General features: G+C 37.2%; 1 protein-coding gene across 8 annotated transcripts in view; it reads right to left on the bottom strand.

Moving 5' to 3' along the window:
- Positions 1 to 16,893, bottom strand: part of PCDH7 (protocadherin 7) — a 413,030-nt gene that overhangs the window by 299,014 nt on the left and 97,123 nt on the right. The window contains exon 2 of one of the 8 annotated variants that reach the window (XM_073891508.1): positions 7,390 to 7,452. The exons of the other annotated variants lie outside the window; for them this stretch is intronic. Within the exon in view, the coding sequence (XP_073747609.1) occupies positions 7,390 to 7,452 (63 nt within the window). The remainder of the gene's footprint in view (positions 1 to 7,389; positions 7,453 to 16,893) is intronic. 8 annotated transcript variants of the gene reach the window in all.

Genomic DNA, 16,893 nt, shown 5'->3' with positions numbered 1-16,893 from the left:
TCTATGGCAAAAAATAAAAATTACCCCGACCCGTACCCCTAAAGATGCACTGAGGAGACTAGTAATTATCACTCAATTTGCATAATATGAAATAGTAATATTATCGGCCATTTATTAGCCATTTCCATAAGCCAGACACTATGTCAGGGTCTTAGCATATTTTGTGGCTTTTAATCCTCACAATAGCCATACAAACTATGAACAGTTAACTTCATTTTATATAGATGAAGAAATGAGGCTCAAGAAGTTTGAGGACTTGAACTGGGGTCGGCTGGATCACAAGTCCCCTTTTTCCTTTACTCAACCCGATGTCTGCTAATGAATACTAATAATTGAGATCAAGATGTTTAGTAATTTTTGGTTATATTAGATATAGTAAGTATGTATACTACATAATATACAGCAATTACAACATATATAGTGCTTATATAGTACTACATGTAACACATACACATAAATTATTCATTGGTGACGCAATGTTGTAAATTCAGTCTGTCCTTACAGCATTAGGGTTCCAGTGTTACTTGGTTTTATCTGGTCTATTCTATTGCTGTATTACTTGAAAACAAATACCCAGAAGAAGGAAGAAAGGAAGGCTGCTTTGTTCCTACGGTCCTTAAATGACTATTAGATTTCTAAAAGTGTGACTGGCAAGTTGATTTGCAAGAAAAGTTGGCCCCTGCTTTGAGAGTGAATTCCTGGATGCTAGCCTTTATTTGGTGGTCCTTGGTTGAAATACTTTCCCTATAAATCACTGTCCTGCAACAGAAAATAAGCTCCACAACGCTTTACAGTTCCAGGGAGCATACAAAGAGAGGGAATATGAATCTTCACTAAAGACAGAAAAGAATGGAGGAAGGGAAGGAGGGAGGAAAGTAGGGAGGCAGGAAAGAGAGAGAAAAGAAAGGATTCTTGGACTTCTTGGGCTGCTCTGCCAAAGCCAGGGACTGGCTTGTTAAATAAGTGCTTTCTTCCCCCACCCCCCCGCCCCCAGAGGAGCCTTCTGATGGATCATTTCCATGTAACTAAATGCACTTTTTTTTTGTTTTTATTTAAGACTGCAAAGAAAAAATACCTTGAAAATGTGTTTGGAAAATGGTGATAAGTTAAGAATGAGGCAAGGAGTTTGACTGGAATGATCACAGAACTTCTGAAAGTGAAAGTGTCAAGAAAACTGCCTCATTTCTCTACATGTCCCAAGATTTCATCCCAGAAAAGGAAGGATCTCGTTCTTGAGACTCTTCAAACTCCTAATTCCGATGCCTGGGGAGAACCACATGCCTATGGTTTCTTTAAAAAAAATATGTTTTTCGTTTTCTTTCCTTTCGCCTGCCATTCATCCAGCAAGAGCCTCAAAGCACATTAGAACATTAATTTATAATACTTATGCACATGTAGTGGAATCCCCTAAGATTTTAAGGACTAACTTGCCAATGGAAAATAGGCCATATGGAGCGCCCAGGCATTCAGAACACAACTGAAGTTGATTATCTCCCCTAGCCCCCAGGCCCAGCATGATGAAGAGGATATTTGGCTACACTATTTTGGAACCTAAGATGCTCTTGTGGATTGTGGATGCCAAATTGGAGCAGAATGAGTCTCATATAAGACAGTAATAGATTCAAACACAATAATGTTATACATATTTCTAATCAATTATTTTTAAAGTATGTACTTTGTTTAGCGCCTTATATTCCAGCTTCATTTATAGAGACATTAACAATAGAGTGAGAATTAATTTGTAGAATTTAGAGAGAAGAAGTTGTATATTAGATTCTCTGGCAAGTATATTAGATTCAACTTCTAAAACAGTACTTTTTCAGAGAACTCATGCAAGTCTGTCAGAATATAAAGGAGAAATTGCATAAAACCTTAGAGTTTCTCCATCTGAAAAGACTGCTGTACATGAACTCCGCCCACCCTCAAAGAGTCTACAGACTCACATATGTTCTTTTTTACCCCCCGTTTTCCATTTTGTTCCTGATTTCCTTCCCTGTGTAACACCAACTTCTTGTGTGTCACGGTGTGCCATATTTTTTTTTTTTTAAATGACTTAACACTTTCCTAGATAAAATGGTGGGCAATTATCTCTGGAATGCTGCAGAAAAGAATTCCTGAAGCCTCTGGCTAGTTGCAGAAGGGCTTACATTAATCACTCTCTCTGCATGCTTGTCTCCTCATACCAGTGTCCAATGTCAACTCAGACAGTCCATGCCGGGCCCTTGATAGAACCTTAAAAGGGCATTACCACACACTGCAGGTGGCCAGAAAGAACAAAGCCCTTGGCTCTGAGTAATTTTAATAATTTCTGTACAGGTCTAATCCACTGCTTTGGGGAAATATTTGTTCCCGAAATCCTTGTTCGACTACTTGCCATACAATTGCTGGTTCAAAAAAAAAAAAAAAAAAAAAGTTGCAGTTCTTATATACCAAACCATCCTAGACTTGATGTGTCTGCCGCTTGGTACTTTCTTTTCAAAAATACTGACAAGCAAAAGCTAGCTAGCTTCTCTTTGTTAAATGTTTTGTGTCTCAGAGAGGAGCCTGACATGCCCCACTGTGTCAGCCAGTATGGCTGAAAAGTGAGTCAGCTGTAATGAACTCTAAGGCACTCAGTGCGCTAGTGCAGTTAAACGTGAGTAAATTTGACAGGCATTCAGGGTCACAATAATGTAAATGGGTGTATTCTTCAGGGGATTTTATCTCTGATGTTTGAGACCTGCAGGTATTGTAATGCCATCTTGAAATGACTTGAACCAGTGAGAGCCAGACATTTTTTCTTTCCATTCTCATAACCTCCAGGCCACGGGGTTTTTATCATAATATTATTTTATTCCTGGATCTACTGATCATGTTTTCAAAACCATTACTCTTCACTATACAACTTTCAGGAGAGAAATTTAAATTTTTACAAACCACAGTAAATGTGGCTATGAAGAAACTCACCAATACATACAATCTCCTGGGCAGTATTGGTTATTCTTTATAAAATAATAGGAGTTCTCAATCAAATGATAATACCTTCCCCTACACTTTCTACTGCTTCTGCACTGCTTGATTGTAAATTGTGTTTTTTCTTACCACAAATACATACATACATATATATATACATATATATATATATATATATATATATATATATAAAATCCAGATTGTTGGTTATATACTTTTCTATTTCATATGCTCACTTCCTCCTGTGAGTCTTTGTAGCTTTTCCATAGCACTTAATGCTTGTGGTCTTGTATGCATGCATTTTTTCTCTGTTATCACTGGTAGACTGCTTTCTGTCAAGGCATAGACTACATCTTATTCATCTCTGCTTTATCTGCAGTACCTTATAAAAAATAAATACCCAATAAAGTGATTAAATGAATCAAATAAGTTGGTTTCATGTTTTAGCTTCTCTAGTAACTATCTGAGTCAACCAAATATAGATTATATAAGGTAGTAAAGTAGGGATTAAAAGAATGCAGCTGTGCTTAAAGTGAAATAAGCCTTCTTTTTTAAAAAATTTTGTGATTTTATTGCCCATGTCTTATTCAGAACTATATCTAGTGAAAGAAAAATGCCTTGATTTAATACCTACCTCCTCCTCCCTTTAAAAAAAATATTCAAAATGCCTTCATTTTCCTGGATCTGTTTAGTACTAACATCACCTCATGAAGTAGGTAAAACAGATATTATTAGCCCCACTTTACAGATGGTGAAACAGAGATACAGAAGGGCTGTGAGCTGTCCAAGTTTACCTGTGTTATCAATTAGTAGAAAAAACATTAAAAAGTCCAAGCCCTAGCCTAGGGATCTTACTATATCCTTTCTTCCAGCCCTTGCATAGACTCTGTGATGAGACCTCTGTATGATCGAATCTCTCAACCCATGGGATTCTGTGCTCCCTGAGGATGACGTTTTATTGTTATTACTAATAAAATTATCACTAAATTTTCCTCACACAGCCTAGCATGTGGGACATAACAGACCCCAGAAGATGCATATTAAATTTATTGGAAGCCTAGCAACCAACAAACTGCACCTCCCACCTACTGGTTTATTATTATATATGTCTTTCCTATGTCTTACCCTATTGAATGTATATGTAATTACACTTCTTAAAGTAATTTTATTAATGTGTTTATATAAAATTACTGTTTCTAAGGTCTAGATATTTTTATTTTCCTCCCCTAAGGGCTAAATATTTCAAGAATAAATTAGGACAGTGGTGAAATACTGCTTTTTGCAGGTTTATCAGATTTCTCCAGAATATCTTACTGTATAAATCTAACAAATAATAAATAATGGACCTTGAACAAGGGAATATCCTTAGACAGATGATTATGCAAAGGGAAAAAGCTGATTTGGGTCTGTTTGAACAAATGTCCTGGAAGAGATTCAGGATTTTTTTTTTTTACTTTCATCTCTATTGAAAATTAAATGAATATTTTTACCAAAGCCCATCAAATATAATTCAATTCAACAGGCACTTAGTGAAAGGTAACCATGTAGCAGAGAGTAGGTCATAGTTGGGGAGAAGACACATTTCACAAGACATTATCTCTGCCTTCAAAGCAGCAGGAGATTGGAGTGGTTCACAGCTCATTTTCCTCTGGTTCAAATCCTAGCTCTCCCGTTGACCAGCAGTCTAACTTTGGCAAGGCAGCCCTTCTGTGCCTTAATTTCTCTTCTATAAAATGTTGATAATAATTTTCTTTAATGCATTACTTTGGTGCAATGAGCAGGACCAACTACATCATTTATGGGGCCTAGTGCCAAATGCAAATGAAGGGTGCCTTGTTCAAAAATGATCAAGAATTTCAAGATGGTGACAGCAGAGAAGTAAACCAGGTAGAGGCCCTTCTCAGCATGGGGCCCTGTGTGACAATCTAGGCTGATGCCTAAGCAGCCAGCCCTGGTGATTAATCATTATTAATATACATAAAGCAGTTAGAAGAGTGCCTGGCACGTGGTGTTATATTGTAGTATTAGTTTATTAATATTGAAGTTTCACTGAACATGTAAAAAATAGAAAGAAAAATTATAAATTTTTTTTAAGATGCAGGATGGATCTCAACTTTGAATGAACTCTAAAGTCTGTAACAATGTTCTCATCTGCCCTGGATTTGGGGTTCCATCACCAAAATGCACCACTTTATACTTATTTCACAGAGATCATTCTTGTGTCTGTCCTTCACATGAAATGTGAGGGATGTGAGTTCCATCCTTTTTATATGACATTTATATGATACTTTCCATTTGTTTAACTGCATAATTTTTGTCTCAACATAACACAAGTATATTTGTAACAGGGAAGTTTCTTAACAAGAGATTCAAGTCCTGGTCTCTCTACTGTGCAGATGGAAAGTACTTTCATTTCATTGCTTATTTTTCTTCTTACATTTTCTCCCTAATATCCAATCCTTAACTGTAAAAAAATATACACTTCTGAGATATCAAAATAGAGGTTCACTCAAAGGTGTCCATATTGTAATCCCTGTAATTCATGAATATGTCGTTGGGGGTAAGGTAACATTAAGGTTACAGGCAGAATTATGGTTGCCAAACAGCTGATTGTAAGAGAGGAAATTATCCCGGATTACCCAAGCAGGCTAATATAACCACACAGTCTCTTCCACATGGAAAAAGGAGGCAGAAGATATCAGTGCCAGGGTCGTGCATTGTCCACTGCTGATTTTGAAGATGGAGGAAGGGGCTCTGAGTCAAGAAATGTGGCCAGGAGCTAGAAGTTGGGAAGACAAGAACAGATCCTCCCCTAGAGTCTTGAGAAAGGAATTCAACCTTTTTTTGCCTTGACTTTTAGCCCACTGAGACCCATTTAAGACTTCTGACCTCTAGAATGTACAATAATAAATTTGGGATATTTTAAGGTATTCAATTTGTGATAACTTACAGCAGCAGTAGGAGAGTAATAGAACATCTATGTATATGTGTGTGCATACACACATGCACACACACCCACATGCACACCCAGATATACTTTTGAGTATTGAGAATGTCTCTCCTTAAGGTCCAGTAAATACCCTCACAAATGCTAGCTGGTCTTGCTGGAATCAGTGAGGAATCGCCCTCCACACTAGATGCCAACAAGCTTCTATCTTTTGACTACAGATACATTGTGGTAGAAAATGCAAAGAGTCTGCTTTTCTTAACCTAGACTGAAAATGTTGACCCTCCACACTGGTTCTACTGCACTGAATCTACTCTTCCATTACTGTGTTGATCACATTTGTCAGTATCCTTAGCCAATAGCCTTATCAGTCAATATCCTTATCTGTCCTACCCACTAGGCAGGGACAATTTGCAGGAGAGGGACTGCATCCTTATTAGTATCTTCCTATCCATGGCATGACAATGCCTGAAACATGGCAGACTCATCAATATTTCTTGATTTAAATTATTGAATGGATGGCTAGAAATTTCTTTAAGCAGGCACACATGTGCACATATACACACTGGGGTAAATTTATACTTTGATTTTATTTACTCCTAACAACAATGTTATGAGATAAGCACCAAATTAGTTAGTAATGTTAGCGATGGATAGGAAGGTCAGATTCAGAAATATTAGGCTTGTGACCAGGAATCATTAGAGCTTTCTAATCACTATTTGAACATTGATCAATAAAAGAGCAACAGGCTTCATGGCTATTAGTTAATATAACATCATATTAACCAAGAATCAGCCAATGCTCACAAGATAGCTAATTTCAGGGTACAGAGAACATACATAATTGTATAAAAGAAAGGAAGAAAAAAAAAAACTTTTCAGGAGTCTAAAAGTTAGACACTGTTCCTGCTGCATCTGGATGGATAAGTGAGATAAAATTCTCCAAAAGTGGAGTCGCAAGATCTATTTTTATGTTATTATAGGTTGTATCATTTTTAACCAAGACCCAGTTTCATTCAGCCACAGCAAAAACAAAAGTTCACAATTCTGCCTCAACTTGCAATGCTGAACTCACTTCTAGGTGTGAATAAATTTGTATTTTTTTTTTTCTCAAAAGAAATTTAACAAATCCCATTTAGTCATGTGTGAGTTGCTGTGCTTTTTTAAAGTGCCACTTTGGAGTGTTTACTAAAATGACAAATCACTTAAGTACTGATTCATATGTGGCTAGATCTCAATGAAGGAGCATACATTAAATTTTTTTTTAAATATGAAAATTAAGACAACTGAAATATAAACCATCCGTACAACTTTAATTTTAGGGACAGAATTCATTAGCAGAAGGAACACTTCCTAGCAGAGCATGACAAAGACATTTTATTGATGGCAGTATCAGGAATAACCCTATGGATGGGTGTTTCATGTCCATTTTACACAGATGAGACTTGTTCCCATGGGGAGGAAGGAAAATGGGCCTTCTGTCAGCCTACCATTTCCCGGGTAAACTGTAGCTGAGTTTGTTTCACTCTATCTCTTCTTGGTTCAGCGTCAGCCTGAGGGGGGAGGTGTTCACAGTGAGTAGAGGCTTATGCTATTATATTTGGTTTTGGTTTTCTTTTAATCAGTCAATTAAGAATAATCTTATCAACCACTGAAATAATAGGGGAAAATTTGTTTTTGTTTTTTTTAATCTCTTGGCATAATTACATCCATGGCCCTATTATTATGTCAGGAACTTGTGCCCAGAATTCTACAAAAGTTATTTACCTCACTCAGTTTAAAACTTACTCTATGCAAAACCATTACACCCATTTTACAGAAGAGATTTTCATCCTATAGCTCCTAATGCCAGGATCAAAATTTGAACTCAGTTCTTTGAATTAATCAAGTTAATACCCTGTTTCCTTTCTAGAGTAGTTCTTAAGATGGCAGCATAAAGCAGAAACATATCTCATATGATTAAATTCCAATTATGATTCTCTGTTCTTTTAATTGCCCAGGCATAAGTGGAGGAGGCTTATGAGGGATAATATCTGGTTAGTTGGAGAGGAAGTTGGAACATCACAGGTAACAGGACAGATGCACAAGAGATCTAGCCGTGCAAATGAGAGCAAAGAAAAGTGCAGTCACTAACGTAAGGCCACTTGTGGGGAAATGTGAAATAGTGGGATGCCTGAACATACATATTTTCAGAAAGAATATTTTGATAAAATGCTCTCACTTTACTAACAGCGATTACACTTTTGCTACAAATAACAAAGTCCAGTAAACAGAAAGAGTGAAGTGAGTTGAAGTAGAAGAAAGTTGGGAAATTTTGAAGGCATTATGAGGAAATAAGATTTAGAGAGGACTACGTTAGCTAAAGTTATGTTGGAATACATAAAACATTTAGAAAAATAAGAAGAAACATCATCTGAGAAATAAAAGAAATTCATAAGGATGGTAAGAAGAGCATAAATAATTAACATCCTGGAATGGCTAGAAAGCTAACTAAAAGCAGAGAAATAACTTCAGTGACCCTCAGAAATTCCCCCAGATTTGGGCCCAAGATTTCTACTGTTATTATTTAGTATTAGTGCTGCAGAGCAGGAAATAGTAAAGAGAAATGAAGAAAAACAAATCCTACCTAAACCGGGGAAATGAGAGCCAGACATGGAAAGAAAGCAAAAGAAGCATGAAGGATGATTAAAAAAGGAACTAAAATAAAGAAAACATGTTATTTTATTTTTATCTTTTTTAGCCCAAAATAATGAAATCGAAAATGTGCAAAATGTGGTACCTAAATCCATCAACAGCAGGATGTACAAAATTATAATGTCTCTATTACATCACCATATGTAGTACTTTTGATTGCTAATTACACCATCAGATGTATAGACGTATGTGATATGAATAATTTATTTTCTGGGTCTTTTTAAACCTAACTTTGGGTCTTGAATACATTGACAAGATTCAAGCCTACAATGTACATAATGTGGAAATGTAGTTTCAGGCAATTATGATATAAGTATACACTTTTCAAAGCATTCATATTTAATTTAAATAACGTGCATTTAGGTATCTTAGCTGAATTGGATTTGACATGCAGTGCATTTTAAAATGTCTCAGGATGAGAGTCTATTAAAGAAAAGATTGCTATAAAATAGAGACTGATAAGGAGAAAAACGAAAGGAGCAGAATAAATAAGTTTAAAAAAATTATCACACCACGAAACCAGGGCAGATTCTGATTGGCTGGACATGCAATCATGATTTACTAGCCTATTTGCTCTGCTAGCCAATAAATAACATGGTGTCAAGTAGCAACTGTCATATCATAAAGAATGCAGGACATAAAGTGGTCCACATGACAATATATCGTCAACGTGTTTCCATCCCCCTTCTCTTTTAACAATGGGTATAGGGTTTTTATTTTTCTTTTTTTTCCTTTTTTTTTATTATGTTGTGTTAATCACCATACATTACATCATTAGTTTGATGTTACATAAATTACCTATATTTAATTTACATTGATGATTAGAATCAACGATTCATTGTTTGTGTATAACACCGAGTGCTCCATGCAGTATGTGCCCTCTTTAATATCCATCACCAGGCTAACCCATCCCCCCACCTGCCTCCCCTCTAGAACCCTCAGTCTGTTTCTCAGAGTCCATAGTCCCTCATGGTTCGTCTCCCCCTCCGATTTCCCCCCCCTTCATTTTTCCCTTCCTGCTATCTTCTTTTTTTTTTAACATATAATGTATTATTTGTTTCAGACTAACCCCTTCTCTTTTAGAGCACACTGTGTGCAACAAGTTGATAAAGGTCCCTGCATGTTAGTAGCCACATTTCTAAAAACTGTGGATCATGCAAATTATCTGGTTCCTTTTTTTCCCCCTCCCAGTTTATTAGAAACTAAGGTTGGTGGTATTGTAATATTCTCACCTATTTAAAATTATGACACGTGGTAAGATTTCAATCTTGACACCTGGCTATAGAAAAGTTCCCCTTGATTGCTGTTAAGAGAGTTCTGAGCATGTTTCTTTTCTTTTTTTTTTTTTAAGATTTGATTTATTTATTTGACAAAGTGAGGGAGCACAAGCAGGTGGAGCAGCAGAGGGAGAAGCAGGCTCACTGAGCAGGGACCCCGATACGGGGCTCGATCCCAGGACGCTGCGATCATGACCTGATCGGAAGGCGGACGCTTAACGACTGAGCCATCCATGTTTCTTAATGGTTGACATTTGAAGAAGTACTTTGTGCACATCAATTAGTTTACTGCTGCCCATTGCTTCATGAAATAAAGCTGCATCTGTGCGCTCAGGTTTTCACTTATACATGTGGGTATAGTGATACTCTATCCACCAACCACTTTACTTCTGAAGACTGGAATCTGATTTATTAATCGAAATTTTACCCTCCAGATTCGCTTATGATTTGAAAAATTTTAAAACCACCCCTGAACTTCTTCTCTGCCAATCCATACCTTTTGCTTTCTTAATCTATTTTATACATCTGGGTTTTACGTGTTTTGTAACCAGGAAAATGAAGAGACAATTTTCCATACTTATATGTTTATATGTATTTAATTTACATAAGATATTTAATTAATGCTTGCGGGATGGAGTATGGAATTATACCTTCATTCTTCCTGCCTATAATGTGGTTCCCTGGGTAGACTCCTCTCTGTTTCATCACATACATACCCTAGTACCAGTTCCTTCCAACTCCCTTTCCTTCCAGAACTAAACAGAACAGAATGGCAGCTGGAGAGATTAGTCCAGTTTGAAAAGATGAAGTAACAAAACAAGGAGCAGATACATGCACATCTGCACATATATGTGGGTTAGGTCTGGATTAAACTCAGGTATCAACCTTCGTGTCCAAGTTAGTTAACTCAAAAAAAAAAAAAAAGTCATAATAGCAACATTCAAAAAGCTCTCATGAGGCTCAGAGACCATAAGAAACTTTTATAAAATGTAGTCAAATGACTATTACAAATGGATAAGAAACCTATTGATTAAGTGCCACTATTGATATCTATGGTATTAAAAAAGCCACAAAAACTCAGGGTCAAGATTAAGGGACACTGTACACAGAGACCTGTGAATGCCAGGCAAACCAAGAAATATCTTGGGTACCCATAGTTTTACATAATAGTAAGTATGTATGTTGTGGGTAGAGAAAAGTGAACCACTACTCTAAAAAAGCCACTCTAAATAGAGACCCATGCCCTTTGAACTTTAGTCTGCAACTTTAGTCACTTATTTTTTTTTTCCCTCATGAGTTAATTCAGAAAAACACACATCTATGAGCCACATCTTTTTCATGATGTTTCTTTCACATCGCTATAAAACTCCATGTTGAATACATGTATAGGCACAATGTAGATTAGCTACTTACTCAAAAAGAAAAAAATGTAAATGAGATAATTGGCACTGCTTTCTTGCCACTAAAATAGTGAATAAATGGGCATACCTCAAATATTGACGATGGAATTTAAGGTCATTGAGCCACATTCCACTCAAGAGTTTCATTTTTTGTCACTCACCAGAACCAAATTCATGACTGTGGCTTCAGCAAAGGTATATTATGTATTTACTCCTGTCTCTATAGCTTATGCACATGACATTTCCTCTGCTTCCAGTATCTTTTCCTGCTTCTATGCTTTGGATAATATTTATTGAGTACTCAATATGTATCAGCCGTTACTCTAATTAAACACATCAACTCCTTTTATTCTCTCAATACTAACAGTAATAGTACCTACCTAGTGCTCTTGAAAACTCAATAACTTACAGTTTGGAGAGCGCTTGGGACACTACACGGCACAAAGAAATTGCTCTGGAAGTGTTTGCCAAACAATCCTATGAAATAGGTTGTATTTGTTACTCTCGTTTGACAGATGAGGCAACGGAAGCAGGGGTAGATAAGGAACCCCCAGGGACCGTGAGCTAATAAGTGGTGCAACTAGACTTTAAACACCAGCAGTTTAACTCCAAAACCTGCATTCTTGGCCACACTTAACCTCTAGGCTCCACCACTTCTCAAAGATGTGCGTAAATTGTTCCTTCAACAACTTGACCCGAAACACCTCCAAGACCTTTCCAGAATTTCCATCTGTACACATACCAGACTGGAGGCTTCTTGAGTATCCAAACCACATTCTGTCACATCGTCTTCTCCTCCAGGATATGTCTACACTGATCTGCACACAGCAGATGCACAGCAGATGCACGAGTGCGCATATAGATTGATGGTCTTGGGAGCATAATGTAAATGATAACGTTTTAACTTTAAAAAATTCACAGACATACATTGAATATTTTACACTTAAAAGATATAAATATCAGTTCAGTTTAATTATCATCTTATTTATTTTTATTTCTGAGTAGATAACACCTAAATACCAATGACCATGCTTTCTGTCCTGAGGGTCCTATATTCATATTTTTGTACTTTTTGAAAAATACATACTACCATCTTTACAGACTTGGGTTTGTGCCCCAATTCTAGCAATGTGAGTGGTACTAGCTGTGAGCTCTGGAAAAGTTACTCAACCTCTAAAGTTTCAGGTGCCTTAGATTTCAAACAGGAATTCCAGTACCTACTTATAAGGTAGTGGGGAGGAGTAAATAAAACAAAATCATAGTGGGCACAAAGTAAGCATCATATAGTAAGCATGCAAATTACCTCACAGGCTTTTATACAGATTGAGGTATAAATTTAAAACCAGGGACACCTGGGTGGCTCAGTCGGTTAAGCATCTGCCTCCGACTCAGGTCATCATCCCAGGGTGCTGGGATCGAGTCCCACTTAGGCTCCTTGCTCAGCAGGGAGCCTACTTCTCCCTCTGCCTGCCGCTCCCCCTGCTTGTGCTCTCTCTCTCTTTCTCTCTGATAAATAAATGAATAAATAAATAAATAAATAAATAAATAAATAAATAAATAAAATCTTTAAATTTAAAACCAGTAAACAACGGGGCGCCTGGGTGGCTCAGTCAGTTAAGCATCTGCCTTCAGCTCAGGTCATGATCCCAAGGTCCAGGGAGCCCGCTTCTCCATCTCCCACTCTCCCTGCTTGTGTTCCCTCTCTCACTGTGTCTCTCTCTGTCAAATAAATAAATAAAATCTTTAAAAAAATAAAATAAAACCAATAAACATATAAATGAATTTTAGCTATAAGTTTATTTGGGCTGGATATGTGAATTTTCTTTGTGTTTTTATCTTTCTAATATTAAAGTGGAAATGTATTTCATTGCTTAGATACACACTGACTGCTAGAGGTGGGACTCATAAGCGAAAAATCTAGAGTAACACTGGGAAATCTAGTTGAAATTTCAAATTTCCTAAGAATAACCAATAATGAGATAAGAGTACCTTTAAGACTTCTCTAATGACAGCCTCTTCTAAGTGGTATGGTCTACAACGTTTGATGATTTGGAAATTTCTAGATGTTCTTGGATGGGATGTATCCACTTCTGGGTACAGATCCAAAAAGAGAAACTTTCTGGTTCTTATTTCCAAGAGTGATGCTACAGATCAATATTGCCTAAAGTGGAGCATGCCGGGAATGCCGGGAATAAACTCTGGAATGGCTTTTCATATAGTAGATATGTTAGGGGCTCAATTGCTCTAATGATGGATCATTGACAAACTGTACTACTGTGATGCATTTTTAAAAGCATATGTTTACTCCTATACGGTGCTATTCCAGTTTGTCTCAGTGTTCAGTGCATTTTTTTTTGCATTTGTTTTATTTGTGTAGATTATCCCTGTCCCAGAGAATCCTAACCAAAATATGACACAATCCACTGACTTACTATGACTCTTGCTTCCCTTCCAAAAAATCCACAATGAATATTTATGATTCTAAACTCAATATAGGTCCTCAAAATAAATAAATACATACATACATACATACATACATACATACATACATAGTTTTTCCATGCCTTTATTGAGTTTATCAAATGGAGTAGAATTTAAGATTCGCCATTAGGTTTTAAAGAATGGTCAGCTCAGGGTGAAGCCCTCTGTGGGGCATGAATAATGAGAAGGATATAGCAATAATGCTTGAAGGGAAAGAAAGAAGAAAGAAGGGAGGGGGAGGCAGAGGGGAAAAAATAAAACAGGAGGGAAGATAGAAGAAAATAATAGCCTTTCCAGCCAGATACAAACCAGAAGCCAAATTTGAAGAAAATTCTACATTTGCCCAAGTCATGTTCCTTATTACTTTAAGGTACTGGCAGTTACTTCATCTTATTAAACATTAATTCGAAAAGCCAGTCAATATTTGGCTTAGTCTGACCTACTATTTTAGAATTTTCAAAAAAGAAAAAAGCATAGCCACACAAAATCATATTAATATTGTTTGATATGTTTGAGATGATCCAAAGGCTTAAGCACTTAAACCACTGTAGCTCTTTCTCAAAACACCCAACGAAGTTTTGACATTTTCCTTGTCGCTGGATGTGTTCCTTGGGCTTCTATGGAGAAGCAGCTATCCAGAACCACCATCATGGCAAAACAGCGGTTAAGAAAGAAACAACAGCAATACAAATCTGACATGTTTTCTTTTCCCTGGCTTGCTGACAATCCTCAGGAAATGAAACATGTGGTTTTGATGAAGCAGTGCCTTAAATTTTAATGTGGCATTGGTCTATCTTAGGGTTCTAAAGGTTCATGGGCAATACACTAAAAGGGAACTAATAGCTGAGAAGGAAAAACCAACGGAAAGCTTAGTTATATACAAACATTCTGTAAAGTGCAAATTAGAAATTGGGCTATATTACATGGAAATATAACACCACTGATAGTCTTTTGGTTCCTATCACAGATTCTCCAAGTCAACATTGGAAATGAATCACATAAATAATATGCCTTGTCCATAATTTCAGACATAATTCAACAAGGTTGAACAAGTAGGGGGAGAAAGAAATGCAGTGGTAATAGGACCTAGTGTCTAATGTGGTCCTCTTCATCTCGGTTATTGGCATCACCATCTCCTCCATTGTCCAAGATAGGAACCACAGAATAACCTTTATGATTTCGCCTTCATGAACACAACATATCCCCATCTATTCAACAAATTCTATCCATTCATCTTTACACATATGCCTCCTCCTAATCCCTCTGCTGCCAGAATTATCTTCCTATAACACATGTCAGATGATTACTCTTTCTAAACTGTTGATGACTTCCTGTTTGCTGCAAGATAAAGTCAAAACACCTTTTCATGGTATTTGATGGCTCCAAGTTACCTGTCATCCCAGTACCATCCCCTAATATTCTGTCCTATACTTCAGCTTCCTTAATCACAAAGGAATAGTCGAGAGTTCGAAGTCATTTCCATGCTCCTAAACTGTGTTTATATTATTTCCTCCTACTCTGCCTTATAAAAGTTTACTTTTGGTCATGGTCAGATACCCTCTTCTCTCTGGAGCAGACCCCTCCTCCAAGGCAAGGCAACATCTCACCACTCTGTCCTTCAGTAACTTGGCATGTGTCTCCATTAACAGGTTGTGGTAGGTTTGGAGAGTTTCATCTTTGAATTGCAAAGGGAAGGTTCACCATCCTTACACAGAAGGAGTGCAACAATTTTGTTTACTCATTTTTTTAAAGATTTTACTTATTTATTTGACAGAGAGAGACACAGCGAGAGAGGGAACACAAGCAGGGGGAGTGGGAGAGGGAGAAGCAGACTCTGCTGAGCAGGGAGCCCGATGCGGGGCTCGATTCCAGGACCCTGGGATCGTGATCTGAGCCGAAGGCAGACGCCTAACAACTGAGCCACCCAGGCACCCCTGTTTATTCATTTTTAAGGAAAAAATATCTTCTAATTGACTTCATTGTATCTCTGCAAAATACCACAACCACAAATCTGAAGATTCCCAGGAGAACATTAAGTTAGACTTCAGAAAATGTAGTGTCATTCTGTCCACTCTCTGGAATGGACAGAGAACACACATAGGCTTGGCGGGCAAATGACCCAGAGAACATGTGGTGGGCAATGACCCGGAGAAAAGATAATGAAGCTTCTAATGCTGTCACAAAGAAGAGCTAAATGAGAAAGATTTCCCAACGGTGAACGAGGAAACATGTATATGAGAGAAGAAAAAAAGAAACTTCATTTTAATCACATACTATCAGACAGACAGCCATCAAGAGGGGTTCTGCCTTTACTATGACTGATCTTTCTCAGTAATTCTCCTAACTTATGGGCCACTCCAGATTCTGGGTTCTTTCCTCCAGATTTGCCAAAGAATAAAAGGAAACCTCTTTTGCTGAGCAAAACAAGAGGAAAAAAAAAAAAAAACACCTTTGGAGTGAGATGTAAATGATAACCCTAAAATTAGAGAAATTGGAAATTGTCATTTTAAGTTGAGTGCTTTTCATTCTGCAGAGGCAGCACTCTCAGACCTGTTCTGAGTTAGTCTATCCCATTCTGGGATCATTTGGGTATGTTAGGTTTTCAACTACTCTAAACATCAAGATTCTAGCTCCTGATATGATCAAGTTAATAGGAACCAAGAGTTTCCATAATATGATTTCAAGGAGTCTCTATCACATTCTGTTCTCTGAAAGTCATTTCTTCAAATGGTTCTCGTTATCAAAGACCCTCAAACACCCAGGTGGCATCATATTTAAATGTGCAGGGACTTTATTGTAATCTCAGCAGTATCTGGCTGTCAGCAAGAAGGTGGTATAATGGACTATAATCATTTTGCACAGAGTAAGGACAGGTCTAGCAGAAAATGTTTAATTCTAGGTGATGGCTCCTGCAGAGTCAGTAAAGGGCACGTACTAATAAGGAACTGCACAAAAGTACTGGTGACGACATGCTCGTTGGAAAAAGCAAGCTCAGCAGATTCGCTGCAGCTAATAGAACCAGTTTACTGCTGCATGTCAAGCTATGAAAAATACCAAAGGACAGGAGCATCAGAGTGAATGGGATAAGAAGATAGCAACCACAATAAAAAGAGATAAATCAGAACACCTGAAACACGCCCCC

The sequence above is a fragment of the Callorhinus ursinus genome, unplaced genomic scaffold (assembly GCF_003265705.2).
Source record: "Callorhinus ursinus isolate GAN/ISIS: 27379988/994484 unplaced genomic scaffold, GSC_fseal_2.0 scaffold4, whole genome shotgun sequence".
Classification (NCBI taxonomy): domain Eukaryota; kingdom Metazoa; phylum Chordata; class Mammalia; order Carnivora; family Otariidae; genus Callorhinus; species Callorhinus ursinus.
The sequence above is the reverse complement of the archived record's forward strand: the minus strand, read 5'-3'. Positions and strand labels throughout refer to the sequence as shown.